General features: G+C 42.9%; 2 protein-coding genes across 10 annotated transcripts in view; both read right to left on the reverse strand.

Annotated features, from left to right (window-relative positions):
- Window positions 1-4,723, reverse strand: part of mcf2a (MCF.2 cell line derived transforming sequence a) — a 36,379-nt gene extending 31,656 nt beyond the window's left edge. For all 4 annotated transcript variants that reach the window (XM_065018599.1, XM_065018597.1, XM_065018598.1 and 1 more), the window contains exon 1: window positions 4,110-4,723. In XM_065018599.1, coding sequence (XP_064874671.1) covers window positions 4,110-4,218 — 109 coding nt within the window. In that variant the 5' untranslated portion in view covers window positions 4,219-4,723. The remainder of the gene's footprint in view (window positions 1-4,109) is intronic.
- A 3,246-nt stretch (window positions 4,724-7,969) lies between these two features.
- The window catches only part of LOC115129410 (phospholipid-transporting ATPase IG-like), a 69,460-nt gene continuing 58,851 nt past the window's right edge, over window positions 7,970-18,578 (reverse strand). Inside the window, exons 27-30 of one of the 6 annotated variants that reach the window (XM_029659715.2) lie at window positions 16,149-16,305; window positions 10,799-10,830; window positions 10,616-10,646; window positions 7,970-10,454 (exon numbers count right to left, since the gene is read on the reverse strand). In XM_029659715.2, the coding sequence (XP_029515575.1) occupies window positions 10,404-10,454; window positions 10,616-10,646; window positions 10,799-10,830; window positions 16,149-16,305 (271 nt within the window). In that variant the 3' untranslated portion in view covers window positions 7,970-10,403. Of the gene's footprint in view, window positions 10,455-10,615; window positions 12,507-16,148; window positions 16,306-18,578 lie in introns of those variants that run through there. The other 5 variants (XM_029659717.2, XM_029659718.2, XM_029659719.2 and 2 more) reach the window with 5 other exon arrangements.

Raw genomic sequence — 18,578 nt, forward strand, 5'->3', positions numbered from 1 at the left:
ACAGGTCAGTAACCAAGGTGACAACGGAACAACAACAACAAAGCAGTGCCAAAGGTCACCATCACAATCATGTTATTCGTCTATAGAGAAGAGAATGCAATATACTAGAGCAGGTATTCCCAAACTGGGGTATCAATGCCGTCGGGAGTACGCCAAATAAATATGTGATCACATTTTTTAAAATAAAAATAAATAAAAAATTTCCTTCACATTTTCTAACAGTTCATGCATTTTTTCCAACGGGGCTGTAGATTTGGATGAGGTTTTTTTTCTCGCCTGAGTAGCCTCTTTTCACTGCCAAAAATAGCGAAATAAGAACACAATGTCATAAACAGGCAGCCTAGTCAAATAATTAACATGCACTCACATTAACCGTTACTCTCTCGCGGGAATTCCACCAATGGTCCGTATGTAGCCAAATGTAGCTGCTGCTCATTCCGTTTGCTCAAAAATGGATAAATGGTTAAAAAAAGTAAGGCTCGTGTCCATAGAGACACATACCAGCTCTACTGGTAGTACTGCTACGACCAGCAGTACTACACCTGCACCTGTCGACAACAAGTAGTTCTGCTTCCAAAAGCACATCCAATGCTAGCATCAGTAATTCTACATTTGTTGTTAGCCCAGCTAGCATGAACACTGACAGCTGTGAATCTGATGCAGCCGAAGAGCTACTGGCCCCTTACCCGGGAAAGCACCGAACAACATGTTGGACGATCGAAGAGGCGCAAATATGATGAGAACTACATTGATTTGGGGTTCACTTATATTGGGAGTAGTGCCGTTCCTCAGTCACAGTGTGTTATATGTGCAAAAGTACTCTCACAACTCTATGAAACCTTCACTCTTACGCAGATATTTAGAAACAAAACTTAACCATTTGAAAAATAAGCCAGGGGAGTTTTTTTGAGCGAGAATTAAGACGACTTTCGAGTATTAAGACGTGTATAAAAGCAACGGATACCATTAATAAGAAGGGGCTAGAAGCGTCTTATATGGTGAGCTACAGAGTGGCTAGGACAGGCAAGCCCCATACTATTGTGGAGGACTTAATTCTCCCTGGTGCTGCGGATATGGCTGGGACAATGCTGTGGGAAGAGGCCAAAAAAACTATACAGACATCTTCATCAAACAACACTGTTTCACAATGCATCAATGACATGGAAGGAGATGTTTTGAAGACATCCTCTTCTGTAAACCACTAGAAACCAGGACAACAGGATATTATATTTTTAAAGTACGTGACAGCTTTGTGACATCAAATGGACTTTGTTGGTCAAGATGTGTTGGGATCTGTACTGATGGTGCAAAAGCCATGACAGGGAGACATAGTGGAGTGATAACACGCCTGCAAGCAGTTGCTTCCGACGCCACTTGGGTACACTGCAGCATCCACCGAGAGGCTCTTGCTGCCAAAGGAATGCCTGACAGCTTAAAAGACGTTTTGGACACTACAGTGAAAATGGTTAACTTAGTTAAAGCAAGGCCCCTGAACTCATGTATTTTCTGCAGTATGCAATGATATGGGCAGCGACCATGTAACGCTTTTACAACATACAGAAGTGTGCTGGTTATCAAGGGGCAAAGTATTGACATGTTTTTTAAAATTGAGAGACAAGCTTAAAGTTTTCTTTACTGACCATAATTTTCACTTGTCTGACCGCTTGCATGATGACGAGTTTCTCACACGACTGGCCTATCTGGGTGACGTTTTTTCTCGTCTGAACGATTGCAATCTAGAATTAGATTCTCCGCAACTATATTCAATGTGCGGGACAAAATTGAGGCTATGATCAAGAAGTTAGAGCTCTTCTATGTCTGCATTAACAAGGACAACACACAGGTCTTTCCATCATTGTATGAATTTTTTTGTGTGCAAATGAACTCAAGCTTAAGGACAATGTCAAATGTGATATAGCGAAGCACCTGAGTGAGTTGGGTGCTCAATTACGCAGGTACTTTTCCGAAACGGATGATACAAACTGGATTCGTTATCCCTTTCATGCCCTGCCTCCAGTCCACTTGCCGATATGTGAACAAGAGAGCCTCATAGAAATTGCAACAAGCGGTTCTATGAAAATTGAATTTAATCAGAAGCCACTGACAGATTTCTGGATTGGCCTGCACTCAAGAGTATCCTACCTTGTCAAATTGCACTGTTAAGACACTGATGCCCTTTGCAACCACGTACCTATGTGAGTAGATTCTCGGCCCTCACTAGCATGAAAACGAAATACAGTCACAGACTGTGTGGAAAAGGATTTAAGACTGAGACTCTCTCCGATACAACATTGCAGAGTTATGTGCATCCTTTCAGCACACCCTTCTCATTGACCTGTGGTGAGTTATTCACCAGTCATGTAAGATGGTTAAATAAAGAGCTAAATTATTTATTATTATTTGTGCTCTTTGTCACTTCCCACGATTCGGGTTGTGACAAAAACTCACTCATTCTTATGTTTAATAAATGTATCCTAGTGTGTGTGTGTGTGTGTGTGTGGCAGGCTTACAATGATGCCATGAATAACATTTGAGAGTGTGCTGACCCTGGAGCTAGAGGGGGTACGCAGCTGGAGGTTGAATGTTTGAAGAAGTACGGGACAATAAAATGTTTGGGAACCACTGTACTAGAGGTACAAACCACCACTGTCCAGGAGCTGTACTGTAACTGAAGTCCAACAAACTGTCATCACAGTTGGAAATAAATCAACACTGATGAGAAACTAGCCCTTTCTTCTTCATTGGATTTGTAAATGAATTACTGATGAGAAACTAGGCCTTTCTTCTTCATTGGATTTGTAAATGAATTACTGATGAGAAACTAGCCCTTTCTTCTTCATTGGATTTGTAAATGAATTACTGATGAGAAACTAGCCCTTTCTTCTTCATTGGATTTGTAAATGAATTACTGATGAGAAACTAGCCCTTTCTTCTTCATTGGATTTGTAAATGAATTACTGATGAGAAACTAGCCCTTTCTTCTTCATTGGATTTGTAAATGAATTACTGATGAGAAACTAGCCCTTTCTTCTTCATTGGATTTGTAAATGAATTACTGATGAGAAACTAGCCCTTTCTTCTTCATTGGATTTGTAAATGAATTACTGATGAGAAACTAGCCCTTTCTTCTTCATTGGATTTGTAAATGAAACAACACTGATGAGGAACTGGCCCTTTCTTCTTCATTGGATTTGTAAATGAAACAACACTGATGAGGAACTGGCCCTTTCTTCTTCATTGGATTTGTAAATGAAACAACACTGATGAGGAACTGGCCCTTTCTTCTTCATTGGATTTGTAAATGAAACAACACTGATGAGGAACTGGCCCTTTCTTCTTCATTGGATTTGTAAATGAAACAACACTGATGAGGAACTGGCCCTTTCTTCTTCATTGGATTTGTAAATGAAACAACACTGATGAGGAACTGGCCCTTTCTTCTTCATTGGATTTGTATTTGAATCCAATAGATATTAAAGGACAGATGAGAATGTGTAGGGTTTCTTGGGCACTGTATCATGTGGTCTGTAGCATCTGGACCATGGCAGGGATGCAGCACTACTCCTCTTCATCATTTCATTGTCAGATCTGCCCAACTGGCTGCTCTGACAGGATTCCTATTCCTCCCCCAATAGAGGATTTATTTTTTTATCATTCAACTTGGAAAAGCTGCAAGCAACCATTCAGAACTGGACCTTGATAGTTTCCCCGGGAAAGTTCTAATCAATTCAGTGTCACAAAATGTATAATAAATCTAGTTTATTCATTTCACTGACGGAATGCTTTGTTCGGCATTTCTCCAAACACACCCAGATGTGGCGTGTACTTACAAATATCTCCTCTACGCATGATCGCTATGGATAAAAACCATCCCCGCGGGGTTTAGAAATAGCACATTAATCCCTGCATGGAGTACAGCAGCAACCATCCCATCAATAGACCTAAAGCTACCCTATGAGCTTTAATATTGTCCATGTATTATGACGGTGTTACGTCTCCATACAGAATATTTAACATTGCACAATATTTCCCCGTGTAGGCTACCATGATATTTAAGACAGTTATGTCCCCATATGCCAGTGATTGGGCAGTACAGGAGAGGTACTTACGCTGTAGTGTGTTCTCTAGCTGAGAGCCAGCCTGCAGAAGGCTGTGGTAGCACTCCATTTCTCCCCCTGGCTCCTGCTCGGTCTCCTCCTGCAGTGAAGCTGGGCCCATTCCCTTCTCCCTTATCCACCTCCACAGGGCTGGACAGAACACAAGCAGGCCCGGTAGTGGGTAATGGCTGGTGTCAAGGCCTCACATCCTTACTATCCTACGGTCCTATCCCCAGTCGGACTCCACTTCCCGGGGGGTAGAGAGGAAGCTTCAACCCACTTTTCCCTGTAGATCCAGGGACCCAGTCAGGAGGCTCCCAGGGGCTGGATCGGATCCGGAGTCACCTTGAGCCGCATGCAAAGAAGAACCCAGTACAGCAGAGGAGGAAGTGTGCAGTCCACACAGAAAATCAATGGTAGGTTTTCCGGCTGCTGTGGCCAAGATAGTCCAGAATCAACGATGCACTTTTCCCTCACACACTCACTAATATTCAGTCCAGTGTGGGACTATCTTGTTCTCAGCTACAGCCACTAACCCTTAATGAACACCAGTCTGCCACTTCAAAACAAACACTGCACCCTCCATCTGGCCACACTCTGTTTCCTCTGTGCCCTCCCTTTATCCCCCTCTTGCCCTCAGTCTGGATTTTAGTGCGTCAGCTCTGCCGCTGCTGAGGCACAGTGGCTCCCATCCTGACACACTGCCAACTTTTAAGACTCCGCCTTCTCTCCGCTTTCCTCTGTCTTAGTGGTCACTCTATTCCTGTAGCAGATTGTGGGCTGATTCCACACAGCGCTGCCTGGCTGACCTACCGCATACAGCACTGCTGGGCTATCTGACACGAGTGTTACTGCTTCCTCCTACTCAATATTCTGGGACACACACAGAGAACCGTGTGCTACACATTGAAGTGTCAATAGAGCCATTGTAAACGGTACATTATTCTCCCGTTCTTGTCTAAGCCAACCAATTGTTCTGCCCATGCAAGTGCACACACATTAACACACAACGGACACATTCAAACGAAGGCACAGGAACATGAACGGGTGTCATTGTACAAAATAGACACAGCTTCACTCATCTCCACTCCCCCAGTTACTCTGCCTACGTCTCCCCTCAACCGACCAGGACTCAGACACACGTGAATCCACGGAAGGAGTAGAGTAACAGAAGGATATGAACATACATTAATACACACACCGTGTCGGGTGGTGCTGTGGTGGCAGGTTGAGTGGCGTGCTACAGGGCCACTCGGCCAGCGGTACGTCTGAACTCTGCTGTGGAGCTCTAGCCTTCAGCAGCCCCGTTGATCCAGATAAGCCTCTCAGCCACCTCATTACCGCAGAGCATCTGCGTGGTGTGGCCAGGCGTACACGCACAGTCCACGGGCGGCTGGTGGTGCCTTAATTGGGGAGGATGGGCTCATTGTAATTGCTGGAACATAATAAATGGTACCAAATACATCAAAACATGGTTTCCCTGAGTCTGATACCATTTCATTCACTCCACCCCAGCAATTGTAATGAGCCATCCTCCTATCAGCAGCCTCCTTGTGGTACACACACGTGCAGTCCTGCAAAGCCCACACTAACAGACCATGCTAAGCATAAGACAAGTATGCTTGCAGATACACATGTTCATTCAAGCATACCACAAGTTCATAAATAAAAACAAGACATTCATAATATTGTGATTTATTACAGAAAAACTGTGTTGAACAAACTGGTCTTAAAGTGCTACATTCAGGTCGGAGGTTCAGAGTGCCGAGGCTGGAGCCCGAGGGGCCAGATGTGGGGTGGTCCTGGGGCCAGGGTGAGGTGCCCATTTTGTGCCCGTCACCCCACGGCACCCCACCCCAGCGGTCACCCGTGGGACAGGGCCATTCTCCACATTCATCCAGCTGCTTTTTTTTTTTTGGGACGTTTCGATTATTCTTACAAAAATGGCTGGAAAAAGGGTTGCATTAAAAATACAATCATTCTTTTTTTTTTTTTTGGTCAGGCAAAACACGAGAAACAAATACATTTTGTAAGCTTTTGAAAACAGCATCTGTAATGCCGCCCCCCCCCCCCCCCTCATATAGTAAGTCCTACTCCTACCCCGACCTAGCACACAGCCCAGGCAGGTGAGAGTCCAGCGGTATCTCCACGCTAGTCTGAGCACAGCCCATACTCAGCCCCCTGATAGCTTTAGTGTTCCAAAAGGAAACGTTACAAAGAGTCCTCCCTAATATCTCCATCTGGTGTACACAACCCTCTGGGCACTCCAGTCCCTTGAAGTCAAGACAAATATATACATTTCACCCATATGAAAGTATGGTAAATCACATTTGGCATGGAGGGGACATCAGGTTGCATATGCTCAGTATCATGTACAGCCAGCATGTAGATGTTACAGTATCTCCAACCACTAAGGATCTGGAATGAAGTCCATCTGAACTAAAGCTACTGAACATAGGAACGACAGCCATCATTATCAAATATTTGATAGTTATGGCATTTTTTTAAAGGACAAGACATACCCCTCTGTGCCAGAAATACCCGAAGCTCCATTCAAAGCCTAGATATGGCTTGACTGACCTCTAACCAGTGCTCTGTAATCTGACCTGCGACCAGAACAGTGGAGGGAACAGGATATGGTGTAAGGTAGGACATACGGGTTGGCACAGGGGCACACATCTCGTCTGAAGTAACGCAGGCATACTGAAATTGCACAATAAAACGAATACGTAACAAAAATATAACATTTGTGGGTAAAATTACACAGAACAATAAATATGTCAAATAGATTCTTACACGTTCCAAAACAAAAATCCTCCCGTAGTATCTAAAAGTGATTCAAAACATGGTATGTAGAAACGGAATGTATGAAGCACTAACACCAGAGGTCAGTAAGAAACCCTTCTCAGATATCCTAAATAGATATGGATGTTGATGTAAGGTCAGCAGGTGGTCACATTACCTGATGAGCAAGTCTGGAGTTGGGATCGTTACCTTTGACAAACACTAAGTGGTAATGGGACATAGATACCTCATTTTAGGCCTTTAGTGCATGTGCGTATTAGTGAATGCGTAGGTGTGTGCGCATTATGCGTGTGTTTCGGCATATGACACAATGTGCCTTTCTGACCGCATGCCCAAAGGGAAATCCTCAGAACTCCTGATGTCCTTTAGAGGACAGGTCATGACAACCACGTGCTAATCTACAGGGAAGCTACAGGTATTCCTATGAAAACACTGTACTTTTCTCAATGAAACACACAGGTTGCATTTTAGGCCATCGATCCCATCCAGTACAGCTGGGTAACCGATGTATGAGAAACACATTCACACATAAACAACTTGCTCACACGGCAACATATTTTGCAATATTTGGACGGTGCTGGGCATGACATGCATCTCCCCAGGTCAGATACATTTTTGGCTTCAAGCACTAGGCATTCAAATAGGTTCAGATCTATAGCTACAGCACATGTAATAATTTACACAATCCAATTGGGATTTTCTTATATTATCACCGGCCTTCTGCTTGGAAGATCCATGTCACGCTCCAGACACGGAACCAGGTAGAAACGTTGGCAAGCACAAGTCATTACCGGTCATTTTGATGAACTCACATACACTTTTTGGGAAGATGGGAAAATGGAGAATTAAACCAGTAGGGGGGCTGTGCCTCTAAACCCTCCCTTAACCCAGTAGGGGGCTGTGCCTCTAAACCCTCCCTTAACCCAGTAGGGGGCTGTGCCTCTAAACCCTCCCTTAACCCAGTAGGCGGCTGTGCCTCTAAACCCTCCCTTAACCCAGTAGGGGCTGTGCCTCTAAACCCCCCTTAACCCAGTAGGGGCTGTGCCTCTAAACCCTCCCTTAACCCAGTAGGGGCTGTGCTTCTAAACCCTCCCTTAACCCAGTAGGCGGCTGTGCCTCTAAACCCTCCCTTAACCCAGTAGGGGGTTGTGCCTCTAAACCCTCCCTTAACCCAGTAGGGGGCTGTGCCTCTAAACCCTCCCTTAACCCAGTAGGCGGCTGTGCCTCTAAACCCTCCCTTAACCCAGTAGGGGGTTGTGCCTCTAAACCCTCCCTTAACCCAGTAGGGGGCTGTGCCTCTAAACCCTCCCTTAACCCAGTAGGGGGCTGTGCCTCTAAACCCTCCCTTAACCCAGTAGGGGGCTGTGCCTCTAAACCCTCCCTTAACCCAGTAGGGGGCTGTGCCTCTAAACCCTCCCATTTTGTTGAAGATATTCAGTAACTGGTGTGCAGTGTCGTCTGTATTGAGCGAACATGCTTTCATGTAACTTACAGAACCAGTCAAAAGTTTAGACACCTACTCATTCATGGGTTTTTCTTTATTTCTCACTATTTTCTACTTTCTAGAATAATAGTGAAGACATCAAAACTATGAAATAAGACATGAAATAACGTAGTAACCAAAAAAAGTTACATTAAAATGAATTTGATATATTTTATATTCTTCAAAGTAGCCACCCTTTGCCATCATCAGTAGTCACCTGGAATGCATTTCAATTAACAATCTGTGCCTTGTTAAACGTTCATTTATGGAATTTCTTTCCCTCTTAATGTGTTTGAGCCAATCAGTTGTGTCGTGACATGGTAGGTGTTGGAAACAGAAGACAGCCCTATTTGGTAAAAGACCAAGTCCATATTATGACATTAACAGCTCAAATAAGCAAAGAGAAACAGTCCATCATCACTTTAAGACATGAAGGTCAGTCAATCCAGAAAATGTCAAGAACTTTGAAAGTTTCTTCAAGTAAAGTCGCAAAAACCATCAAGAGCTATGATGAAACTGGCTGTCATGAGGACCACCACAATAAAGGAAGACCCAGAGTTACCCCTGCTGCAGAGGATACGCTCATTAGAGTTAACTGCACCTCAAATGAGAGCCCAAATAAATGCTTCAGGGTTCAAGTAAGACAGATCAACATCAACTGTTCAGAGGAGATTGTGTGAATCAGGTCTTCATGGTCGAACTGCTGCAAAGAAACCACTACTTAAGGACACCAATAAGAAGAGACCTGCTTGGGCCAAGAAACACGAGCAATGGACATTAGACCGCAGAAATCTGTCCTTTGGTCTGGTGAGTCCAAATCTGAGGTTTTTGGTTCCAACCTAGGTGAATGGATGATCTCCACATGTGTGGTTGCCATCGTGAAGCATGGAGGAGGAGGTGTGAGGGTGCTTTGCTGGTGACACTGTGATTTATTTAGAATTCAAGGCAGACTTAACCAGCATGGCTACCACAGAATTATGCAGCGATACACCATCCCACCTGGTTTGCGTATATTGGGACGTATCATTTGTTTTTCAACCTCCAGGCTGTGTAAGGGCTATTTGACCAAGGGGAGTGATGGGGTGCTGCATCAGATGACCTGGCCTCCACAATCACTCAACCTCAACCCAATTGAGACGGTTTGGGACGAATTGGACCGCACGCAGAGTGAAGGAAAAGCAACCAACAAGTGCTCAGCATATGTAGGAACTCATTCAAGATTTTTGGAAAAGCATTCCTTACAAAGCTGGTTGAGAGAATGCCAAGAGTGTGCAAAGCTGTCATCAAGGCAAAGGGTGGCTACTTTGAAGAATATCAAATACATCTTGATTTCTAGAACAGTTTTTTGGTTACTACATGATTCCATGTGGGTTATTTCATAATTTTGAAGTCTTCACAATTATTCTACAACGTAGAAAATAGTGAAAAGAAAAACCCTTGAATGAGAAGGTGTTCTAAAACTTTTGACTGGTACTGTACAAACTATTTGGGCCTGGAACTGTGGAATCTGTTTCAGAAAGTTAAGTAACATTTTTGTTTTAACAAACCTTGACCTACAACACACAAGTAATAACAAGTGGAATGTGGCATTCATGGAGCCTCCTTCGTTTCATGCAGATGAATCATTCTGGGTCCGTGGAGGTGTGGCTGCATGTTAGAACACAGCAGATCATAGTAGTACTACTGACAAGGTAGCCGTGTACGCATTCATTTCGATTTTTTAAGAAAGAAAAAGAAACTGCAGAAACTCATGCCTCCTGTCTGAATAGTGCAGTAAAGCCATTGTAAAAACGGCCTGTGCTGCGTGGGCCAGTGGTGCAGTACTCTGCAGACATGCAGATGGAAACAGGAAGAGGGTGACAGGAGTCCATCCCTGGCTCTTCTAGTATCTTTTCTATTTTCTTTTTGTCAATTTCCATTTTCTTTTTAGATCAGGCAAAAGTGCTGGCAGCCAGCTTGACCGCCATGGGGGCCTGAAAGACATTGGCCGCAGTATAGTTAACCCTCCTTTCTGCCTTTCACTCCTGCCCGATCAGGTGCTTGTAGGACAATGGCGTGACAGCAGCGATCTGGAGAGGACAAACACACAGAGACAGAAGTCAGTCCACCACCACAGACAGAATCCTGCTCCTGCCAAATGCCAACCACTGGAAGGTGGCAACAAAGAGCAGCACCATGACAGACACCATTAAATGTTGACCCCAAAAATCAGATAGAATTGACCACATACCCCCAAATAAAATTGATTGGACACACCTCCCCTGAAAAGAGATGAACTCAAATCAAATCATAGAAAATCTACTGCTCTGATATCATGTGATCATCCCTGATGATTCTAGAAGTGTATGGAACCCAAGAAGACCATGAGGCGATAGCCGAAGATTAAGACATGTGAGATTAGCCCTCGTTTTACCTGGATGTTTTTAGGAGGGAGTCCTCTGAAGGCTGGGAAGAATAGAGAAGCAGGTTAAATACAGGTGATGGATGTGAGCGTAAAGCCTGGTGTTAACCCAGACTTGCCAATAAACAGAACCAGGGCTCCCAATTAGCATTTTACATTGGTAGCACTGTTGCACCCAAATTATTTTAAAGTTAGGAGCACCACATAAAATTTAGGAGCACCAGGAAATGTCATTTTAAAATCGATTGAGATATACAGACTATTGGGCCTATATGAATTCTATGTACTTTTGAAGCACATTTTGTACCCTAGAAAGTAATATCTAACACTGTTAAGACATTTGTTTATTATCTCCACCAATGAAGATGCATCCAGCAAAACCGTAGCGCCGGTAACATGGTCACAACTGTCCAAAGGTAGTAGTCTCTCTGTAGTAATGGTGCAACCACCACGGTCAGGAATCTGCACTCACTTTCTTATCTAGGGTACTCGGAAACAGCGGTGGCAGGTCGTCTAGCCGTTTGAGCTGTAAAATCGTTCTGCCCTTGAGAAAGGCAGTTAACCCCCCCACAAGAACTGCTCCCCGGCGCCAATGACGTGGACGTCGATTAAGGCAGCCCCCCCGCACCTCTCTGACTCAGAGGTCTTGGGTTGAATGCATTCAGCCGTGCAACTGACTAGGTATCCCCTTTCCCTTAATCATTAAAACAATTATAATCTGGCAGATATGTTTGTAGTCGCACTGGTGCTCCCAAATTAAAACGTCAGGTCACAGAGCAAAAATATTGGACCAATACAATTTTATTTTATTTGACTCATTCACTCCAGGCAACGGTCAGTTCATTTTGATGTAGGAAGAGCAACATAGAATCAGGCAAAGGAAAGGGGTAACAAAATGTAGTACTTGCAAATGGAAAATACAAGACGCCAGTAACACATAAGTAGTACATTGCACATGCAACCAGGAGGGACACCACAACCACCATATAAATGACAACTCCATAAGGGGAGAAATGAAAAAAGGCAGATTACGAGGTCTGCAATATTTCATTAGGAATAAAGAGGGAAAAGAAACAACAGACACTCACATTCACACACTGATGAGACAGATGAATCCCCGATCCTCAACGGAGTCCATACTTAGTCAACAAGGTAACTGGAAATCCTTAAAGACCACATGCAAGGCCACCATGAGCCTGTCGTCTACTGGGAGGCTGAAAAGAGCATCGACTGTCCTGGCTTAGTGGATCATATTGGAAAAGGTTCCCCTTCTGACATCAATTTATACATTCGGACACAGTTAAATGTTTACCCAAATCTTTGTCCATAAGAATGTATGTACATATTTCACAAGCAAAAATATGACGCAGCCATTATGAACAATACACTTTTCAGCCAACCAGGAAGCTCAACACACAGGAAGTATAGGTTACAGTAGCCATGAGAGGACTGAACCAACTTCTTAAAAGAAGATGTTGTAAGGCACGGGAAGCAGGATTCTGGTTACAGTTAAAGAGCACTGGGTCTCGGCAGATCTAGACAGCTAAAGGATTTCTTTTGGGGGTTATTTGATTGTTTTAACTAAGGGGCAGAGTTGGGGGTCGGTACCTGTTCATAGGATAGTATTGGACTCGTCTGAAAAGGTTTTCATGAGCAGGGGCCTGGCTGAAGACCGGGGAGACTGGGTTTTCCCCTCGCCAGACTGAACCACCGGCTTCTTCTGGAAGGGTGAAGCAAGAGACACTAATGGCACCTCGTGCTGACAGACAGACACTTACACACTTGAGACAGAAGTTGGACAATGTAATGTAGTTTAAAACACACACACTCTCCTTGGTGAATTCTCTCTCCTCTACCCAGGAGGGTCAATGTTTTAGAAAGCTTGCGTCGTTCTTAATGTCGCATTATCTAAGGTCAACACAAAGCCATCTTAATAGACTAATACACATTATTGGTACAGCGATCCAAATACTTCAAATATCCTTTGGGGCATTTGAGTGACTTTAACTAGAAAGTTATAATTAAAAAGAAACAATCATAGCAACACACAACCACCCAGAAATGTCTGTAGTGGCCCACTGCGGTTGTGGTGGCGTCCAGGGTTGGCTGGAGTCTGGAGCACGCTGGCATGCAGGTAAATCTCATTTGTTTGCGTGCTGCATTCACCTGGACAGGCATGCAGAGACAGCAGGCACAGTGGCAGCACGGGCAGGAAAGACACACTGACTGATGCACTCAGACATACTGAATTAGACATAGGACCAACGCTGCAGCAACAAATGAAAAACCACAATTGCTGGGGAAGTGAGATGGCTGGGCATTGGGCAACCCAGCATTTACAGAAGCATTCTCAAATTATCCTGAAATAACAAAAAATGTACCACCCAGTCTAGACAGTGGTTAGAAAGGTAGCTTCTCTTTAACCTCACCATGACCTGAACAGGGAACCTCTAGAATGGTCAATCAAGACCAACTGGATGTTAAAGGAAGGAGGGGACGAATCTGACGAGCAGGACAGAACAGATGGGAGGAGAGCGGGGAGCGAGGAGGAGAGTGGGTGGGGGAACAAGGAGGAGAGTGGTTGGGGGAACAAGGAGGAGAGTGGGTGGGGGAACAAGGAGGAGAGAAAAGGAGAGGCAGTAAAGGGAAAGAGAGAGACCTCAGTCACTCCAGGAGAAGCTGTGAGTACTGGCGGTCTGTGACAGCATGAAGATAGTGGACGTCCCCGACGAAGGAAGCCGTTGCTTGATCTGCAGCAAGGCAGGCAGGACAGAAAGGAAGAAACAGAAGAGGCAATAAGGGGAAGTGAGAGAAGGGGAGAGAGACTGTAGAGAATGTATTAACACAAAGCAGCAGAGTTAGAGAGATAGCATTTAGTTAGGATGGGGGAGAGTCTTATATAGGGTGCGGCAAGATAGCCTCAAGGTTAGAGCGTTCGGCCAGTAACCGAAAGGTCGCTGGTTTGAATACCGGAGCCGGTAAGGTGAAAACTCCCTGTGCACTTGAACAAGGCACTTAGACCCTAATTGCTCCAGGGGCGCCATGCAATGGTAACCCTGGCAGTGACCCCACTCCCAGCGGGTGTCTCAAGAGGAGGTGGGATACACAAGAAACGCACAAGTGTGTAACAGGACAAATATAAGCATTCCCCAAACTATAAATACATTAACACTCCAGATTCATCCGTCAGAATGCCAGATGGTGAAGCGTGATTCATCACTCCAGAGAACGCATGGTGATCTTAGGCTTGTGTGCGGCTGCTAGGCCTCAGAAACCCATTTCTTGAAGCTCCCGACAAACAGCTCTCGTTGCTGACGTTGCTTCCAGAGGCAGTTTGGAACTCAGTAGTGAGTGTTGCAACAGAGGACAGATCTAGCAGGGCGGAAAGGTGGCATCCAATGACGGTGCCACATTGAAAGTCACTGATCTCTTCAGTAAGGCCATTCTAGTGCCAATGTTTGTCTATGGAGATTGCATGGCTGTGTGCTTGATTTCATACACCTCTCAGCGACCATTGAGGCTGAAATGGCCAAATACACTAATTTGAAGGGGTGGGCAGATACTTTTGTATGCATGCACGTACAGTTGAAGTCGGACGTTTACATACACTTAGGTTGGAGTCATTAAAACTCATTTTTCAACCACTCCACAAATTTCTAGTTAACAAACTATAGTTTCGGCAAGTCGGTTAGGACATCTACTTTGTGCATGACAAGTCATTTTTCCAACAATTGTTTACAGAAATTATTTAACTTATAATTCACTGTATCACAATTCCAGTGGGTCAGAAGTTTACATATACTAAGCTGACTGCGCCTTTAAAAAGCTTGGAAAATGACAGAAAATTATATCATGGCTTTAGAAGCTTCTGATAGACTAATTGACATAATTTGAGTCAATTGGAGGTGTACCTGTGGATGTATTTCAAGGCCTACCTTCAAACTCAGTGCCTCTTTGCTTAACATCAAGGGAAATCAAAATAAATCAGGTCTCAATTAATGTTATATCAAACCCTTTTTTGAGGTTACTTGAGAGCAAAAACAACCTAAATATAAATTACATTTAATTAAATGTATTTGAACCACAGAACTGATTGACAATGAGTTCTATGGTGCACAAATAAGCTGCCCACCCAGTGTCCCCGACACCTTTTAATCTGATCTCATGAAAATTCTGAAAATCAATATGAGGTTGTTAAACATTTACATTTATCAGCCATACACACACACACAAAAAAAAAACATTTGTAAGGGGATATTTAGTTGAAAAATCAAATAACTTGAAATTAATAACCATACGAGTCATCACACCATTCCTAATACTTTGAAGGAAAACTAATTTGACTCATGGAGAATTAATTGAGTGACAGACAATACCAGGGGATACTGGCCTCGGAAGGGAGACTGGGGCAAATTGGATTATTCCTGTGATCTCCATCCATATCAACAACACAAATCAGACCGCTACAGGATCCATGTCCCGACCTCAGGACGGTTGAGCTAAGCAGGCTAATGTGATTAGCATGAGGTTGTAAGAAAAAGAAAAAAAGATAAATGATAAGGGCAGAAAGCTTAAATTCTTGTTAATCTAACTGCACTGTCCATTTTACAGTAGCTATTAGTGAAAGAATATCATGCTATTGTTTGAGGAGAGTACACAATTATGAACTTGAAAATGTATAAATAAACAAAATAGGCATATTTGGGCAGTCTTGATACAACATTTTGAATAGCTATGCAATAGTTCATTGGATCAGTCTAAAACTTTGCACATACACTGCTGCCATCTAGTGGCCAAAGTCAAAATTGTGCCTGGGCTAGAATAATTCATAATGGCCTCTTGCATTTCAAAGATGACAGCAGAAAAAAATGTTTTTTTCTTTGTATCATCTTATACTAGATCTAATGTGTTATATTCACCTACATTTATTTAACATTTCCACAAACTTCAAAGTGTTCCCTTTCAAATGGTATCAAGAATATGCATATCCTTGCTTCAGGTCCTGAGCTACAGCCAGTTAGATGTGTGCATGTCATTTTAGATGAAAATTGAAAATGGGCGGATCCTTTAATGTGTTTAGAGCGATGGGCTCCGTCAAGCATGACCAAGTCTTCTTGGAGACATAAATGGATACTTTCAAGGACAAAATGTTAACCATCTTTGTTTAAATTTAGAATGATGTATAAACAGAAATACAGGGACGTCTGAACGCCTCCTCATTCCACTGACTCATAAAGGACAAGTCATAGCCCATAGAAATTATGAAAGATACGAATACAGGAAAACTACTATGAAGTGTTTTGAAGAGTTGTTACCCCTTTTAACATTTAAACGATATGGTATCACTGTATGTGGACAGTACCTGTCGTGAGTGGGGCCCGCGGGGCTTTCGGAGGACCAGCAGCAGGATCTCAGGCAACAGGCTGAGCAGGATGAGCAGGATGATGATCAGCCAGGCTGACACAGAGCTCAGCATATTAGCAAACACAAAGTAGAGACGCTGCTGCCGAAGGAAAGGCCTGACGGGAGGGAGAGGGTTTACAACATTCACATAGGTCAGCCCAAGGTCAGCCCAAATTCAGCAGTCACACGGTGCTACATGGCGTGCTGGCTTTTGCTCCAGCCCATCACTAACCTTAAAAAAATATATTGGCCGACCAAGAGCCATCTGTTCTTTCGACCAATCGATTGGTCTCAATTTCAAAACGTGTATTTTTCCATATATAGACACATCCTATGTTATTTTAATCAAATCAACTATATGCACTGAACTTGTCTGAAGCTTTAAGTGCAGGGAGTCCGACCGCAATTGATTTGATTGTGCTGCGCCTGCCTCACTCGCTGCGCTGTCACCAAACAAATAAAGACAGCGAGTGACTGACTAGCACCCATTGTCTCATCTCCTCCCTGCTGCAGCGACCACCACAGAACATCAAAAGGTGTTTATGGTGCCGTCTGTGTTGCTGAAGCTGCAACAATTACAGCCATTTCTGACTGAAAAGTTGTTATCGAAGTCCTTAATTTGTTTAGGAAAAACATTCCCTATTCGCTTTGCCTCAACCCTTGCTCTTGTTACGTCACACTTATGCACCACATGCACATGACCAATAGGGCCTGACCTACAACATATCATAATCACGTCAATAAATTGGTTAGAAACTCTGAACAAAGTAACAGCAAAAAAAGTGACAAATTCGAAACAGGGGGAATGTTTACTGGTTGCTCAGGAGGTAAAGGGGAAGTCAGATTAGTAGAATAAATTTGTCTACAAAATACTGAAGATCAAGAAAAATAAGGTAAGGAGCAAATGCTGCATGCATATTATGTGTGCCAAACAGATGGTGCTACATTACAATAACTTTTTCTGACAGTTTGGAACAATGTAAACACAACAAATTATAAACGAGTCGGTTGAAAAACAAATTCGTAAAGCCTTTATTACAGCAAAGACTAAAAACAGATGCATTCATTTAGGCCTATTTATTGTTTACGTTGATTATGCATTTGTCACTTTATTTTAAAACTAAAATGCTTGATTGCATTTCAAATCATGAATGACTTGAATGCTGTGATGACAAGAACGAATAAACGATACAGTAGCCTATTACAGTGCATTCGGAAAGTATTCAGACCCCTCGACTTTCTCCACATTGTTAGGTTACAGCCTTATTCTAAAATTGATTAAATCGTTTTTTTCCCTTCATCAATCTACACACAACAACCCATAATGACGAAGCAAAAACAAGTGTTTAGAAATGTTTACTAATATATATAAAATAAATAACCTCATGGCTTGGTTTTTGCTCTGACATGCACTGTCAACTGTGGTACCTTATATAGACGTGTGGGCCTTTCCAAATCAGGTCTAATCAATTTAATTGACCTCAAATGGACTCCAATCAAGTTGTAGAAACATCTCAAGGATGATCAATGGAAACAGGATGCACCTGAGCTCAATTTCGAGTCTCATAGCAAATGGTCTAAATACTTATGTAAATAAGGATATTTTTTTTGCAAATCTCTTGAAAAACATGTTTTTGCTTTGTCATTATGGGGTATTGTGTGTAGATTGCTGAGGAAATATACTTGAAAAAAGTCAAGTTTAGATTAAAGCTGTAACGTAAAATGTGGAAAAGGTCAAGGGGTCTGAAAACTTTCGGAAGGCACTAAGTATTGAAATATAGGCCTAAGTAAGTTACGGTATTGACTAAACAGGATGCGCTCTTAGGCCTACAGCTGGGTGGTGTTTACGCAAGGCTGCTATACTAAGACTACTAATGACAATGACATTACTTAATATAACAATGATAATAATAACAACGACGAGATCAAGGAAGGTTATTATTATTATTTTCAATATACAAATTCGGACAATTTGGAACAGTTAAACGCAAAGCTGTCATCAAGGCAAAGGGTGGCCATTTGAAGAACCTCAACGATAAAATACATTTTTTGAATTTTTTGAACACTTTTTTGGTTACTAAATTATTCCACGTCTGTTATTTCATCGTTTATGTCCTCACTATTATTCTACAATGTAGAAAATAGTAAAAATAAAGCAAAATGAGTAGGTGTTCGAAAACTTTTAACCGGTAGTGTATGTGGGTGATGTATAAAGCCAGGCACATTTAACAGTTAGGCTATTGATTATAGACCTAATTAAGTTGTGGTTTCTGCTCTCCTTACTTTTCTTAGACAATTAAGGTGAATGCTGTTTCCTCATCTCCTAACTCCACTGCTGCTTCCGCCACGTTGTTCTCAACACCAACATCTGTGTTACACCATTGTTTTT

Source organism: Oncorhynchus nerka, linkage group LG5 (genome assembly GCF_034236695.1).
Source record: "Oncorhynchus nerka isolate Pitt River linkage group LG5, Oner_Uvic_2.0, whole genome shotgun sequence".
Taxonomy (NCBI): Eukaryota; Metazoa; Chordata; class Actinopteri; order Salmoniformes; family Salmonidae; genus Oncorhynchus; species Oncorhynchus nerka.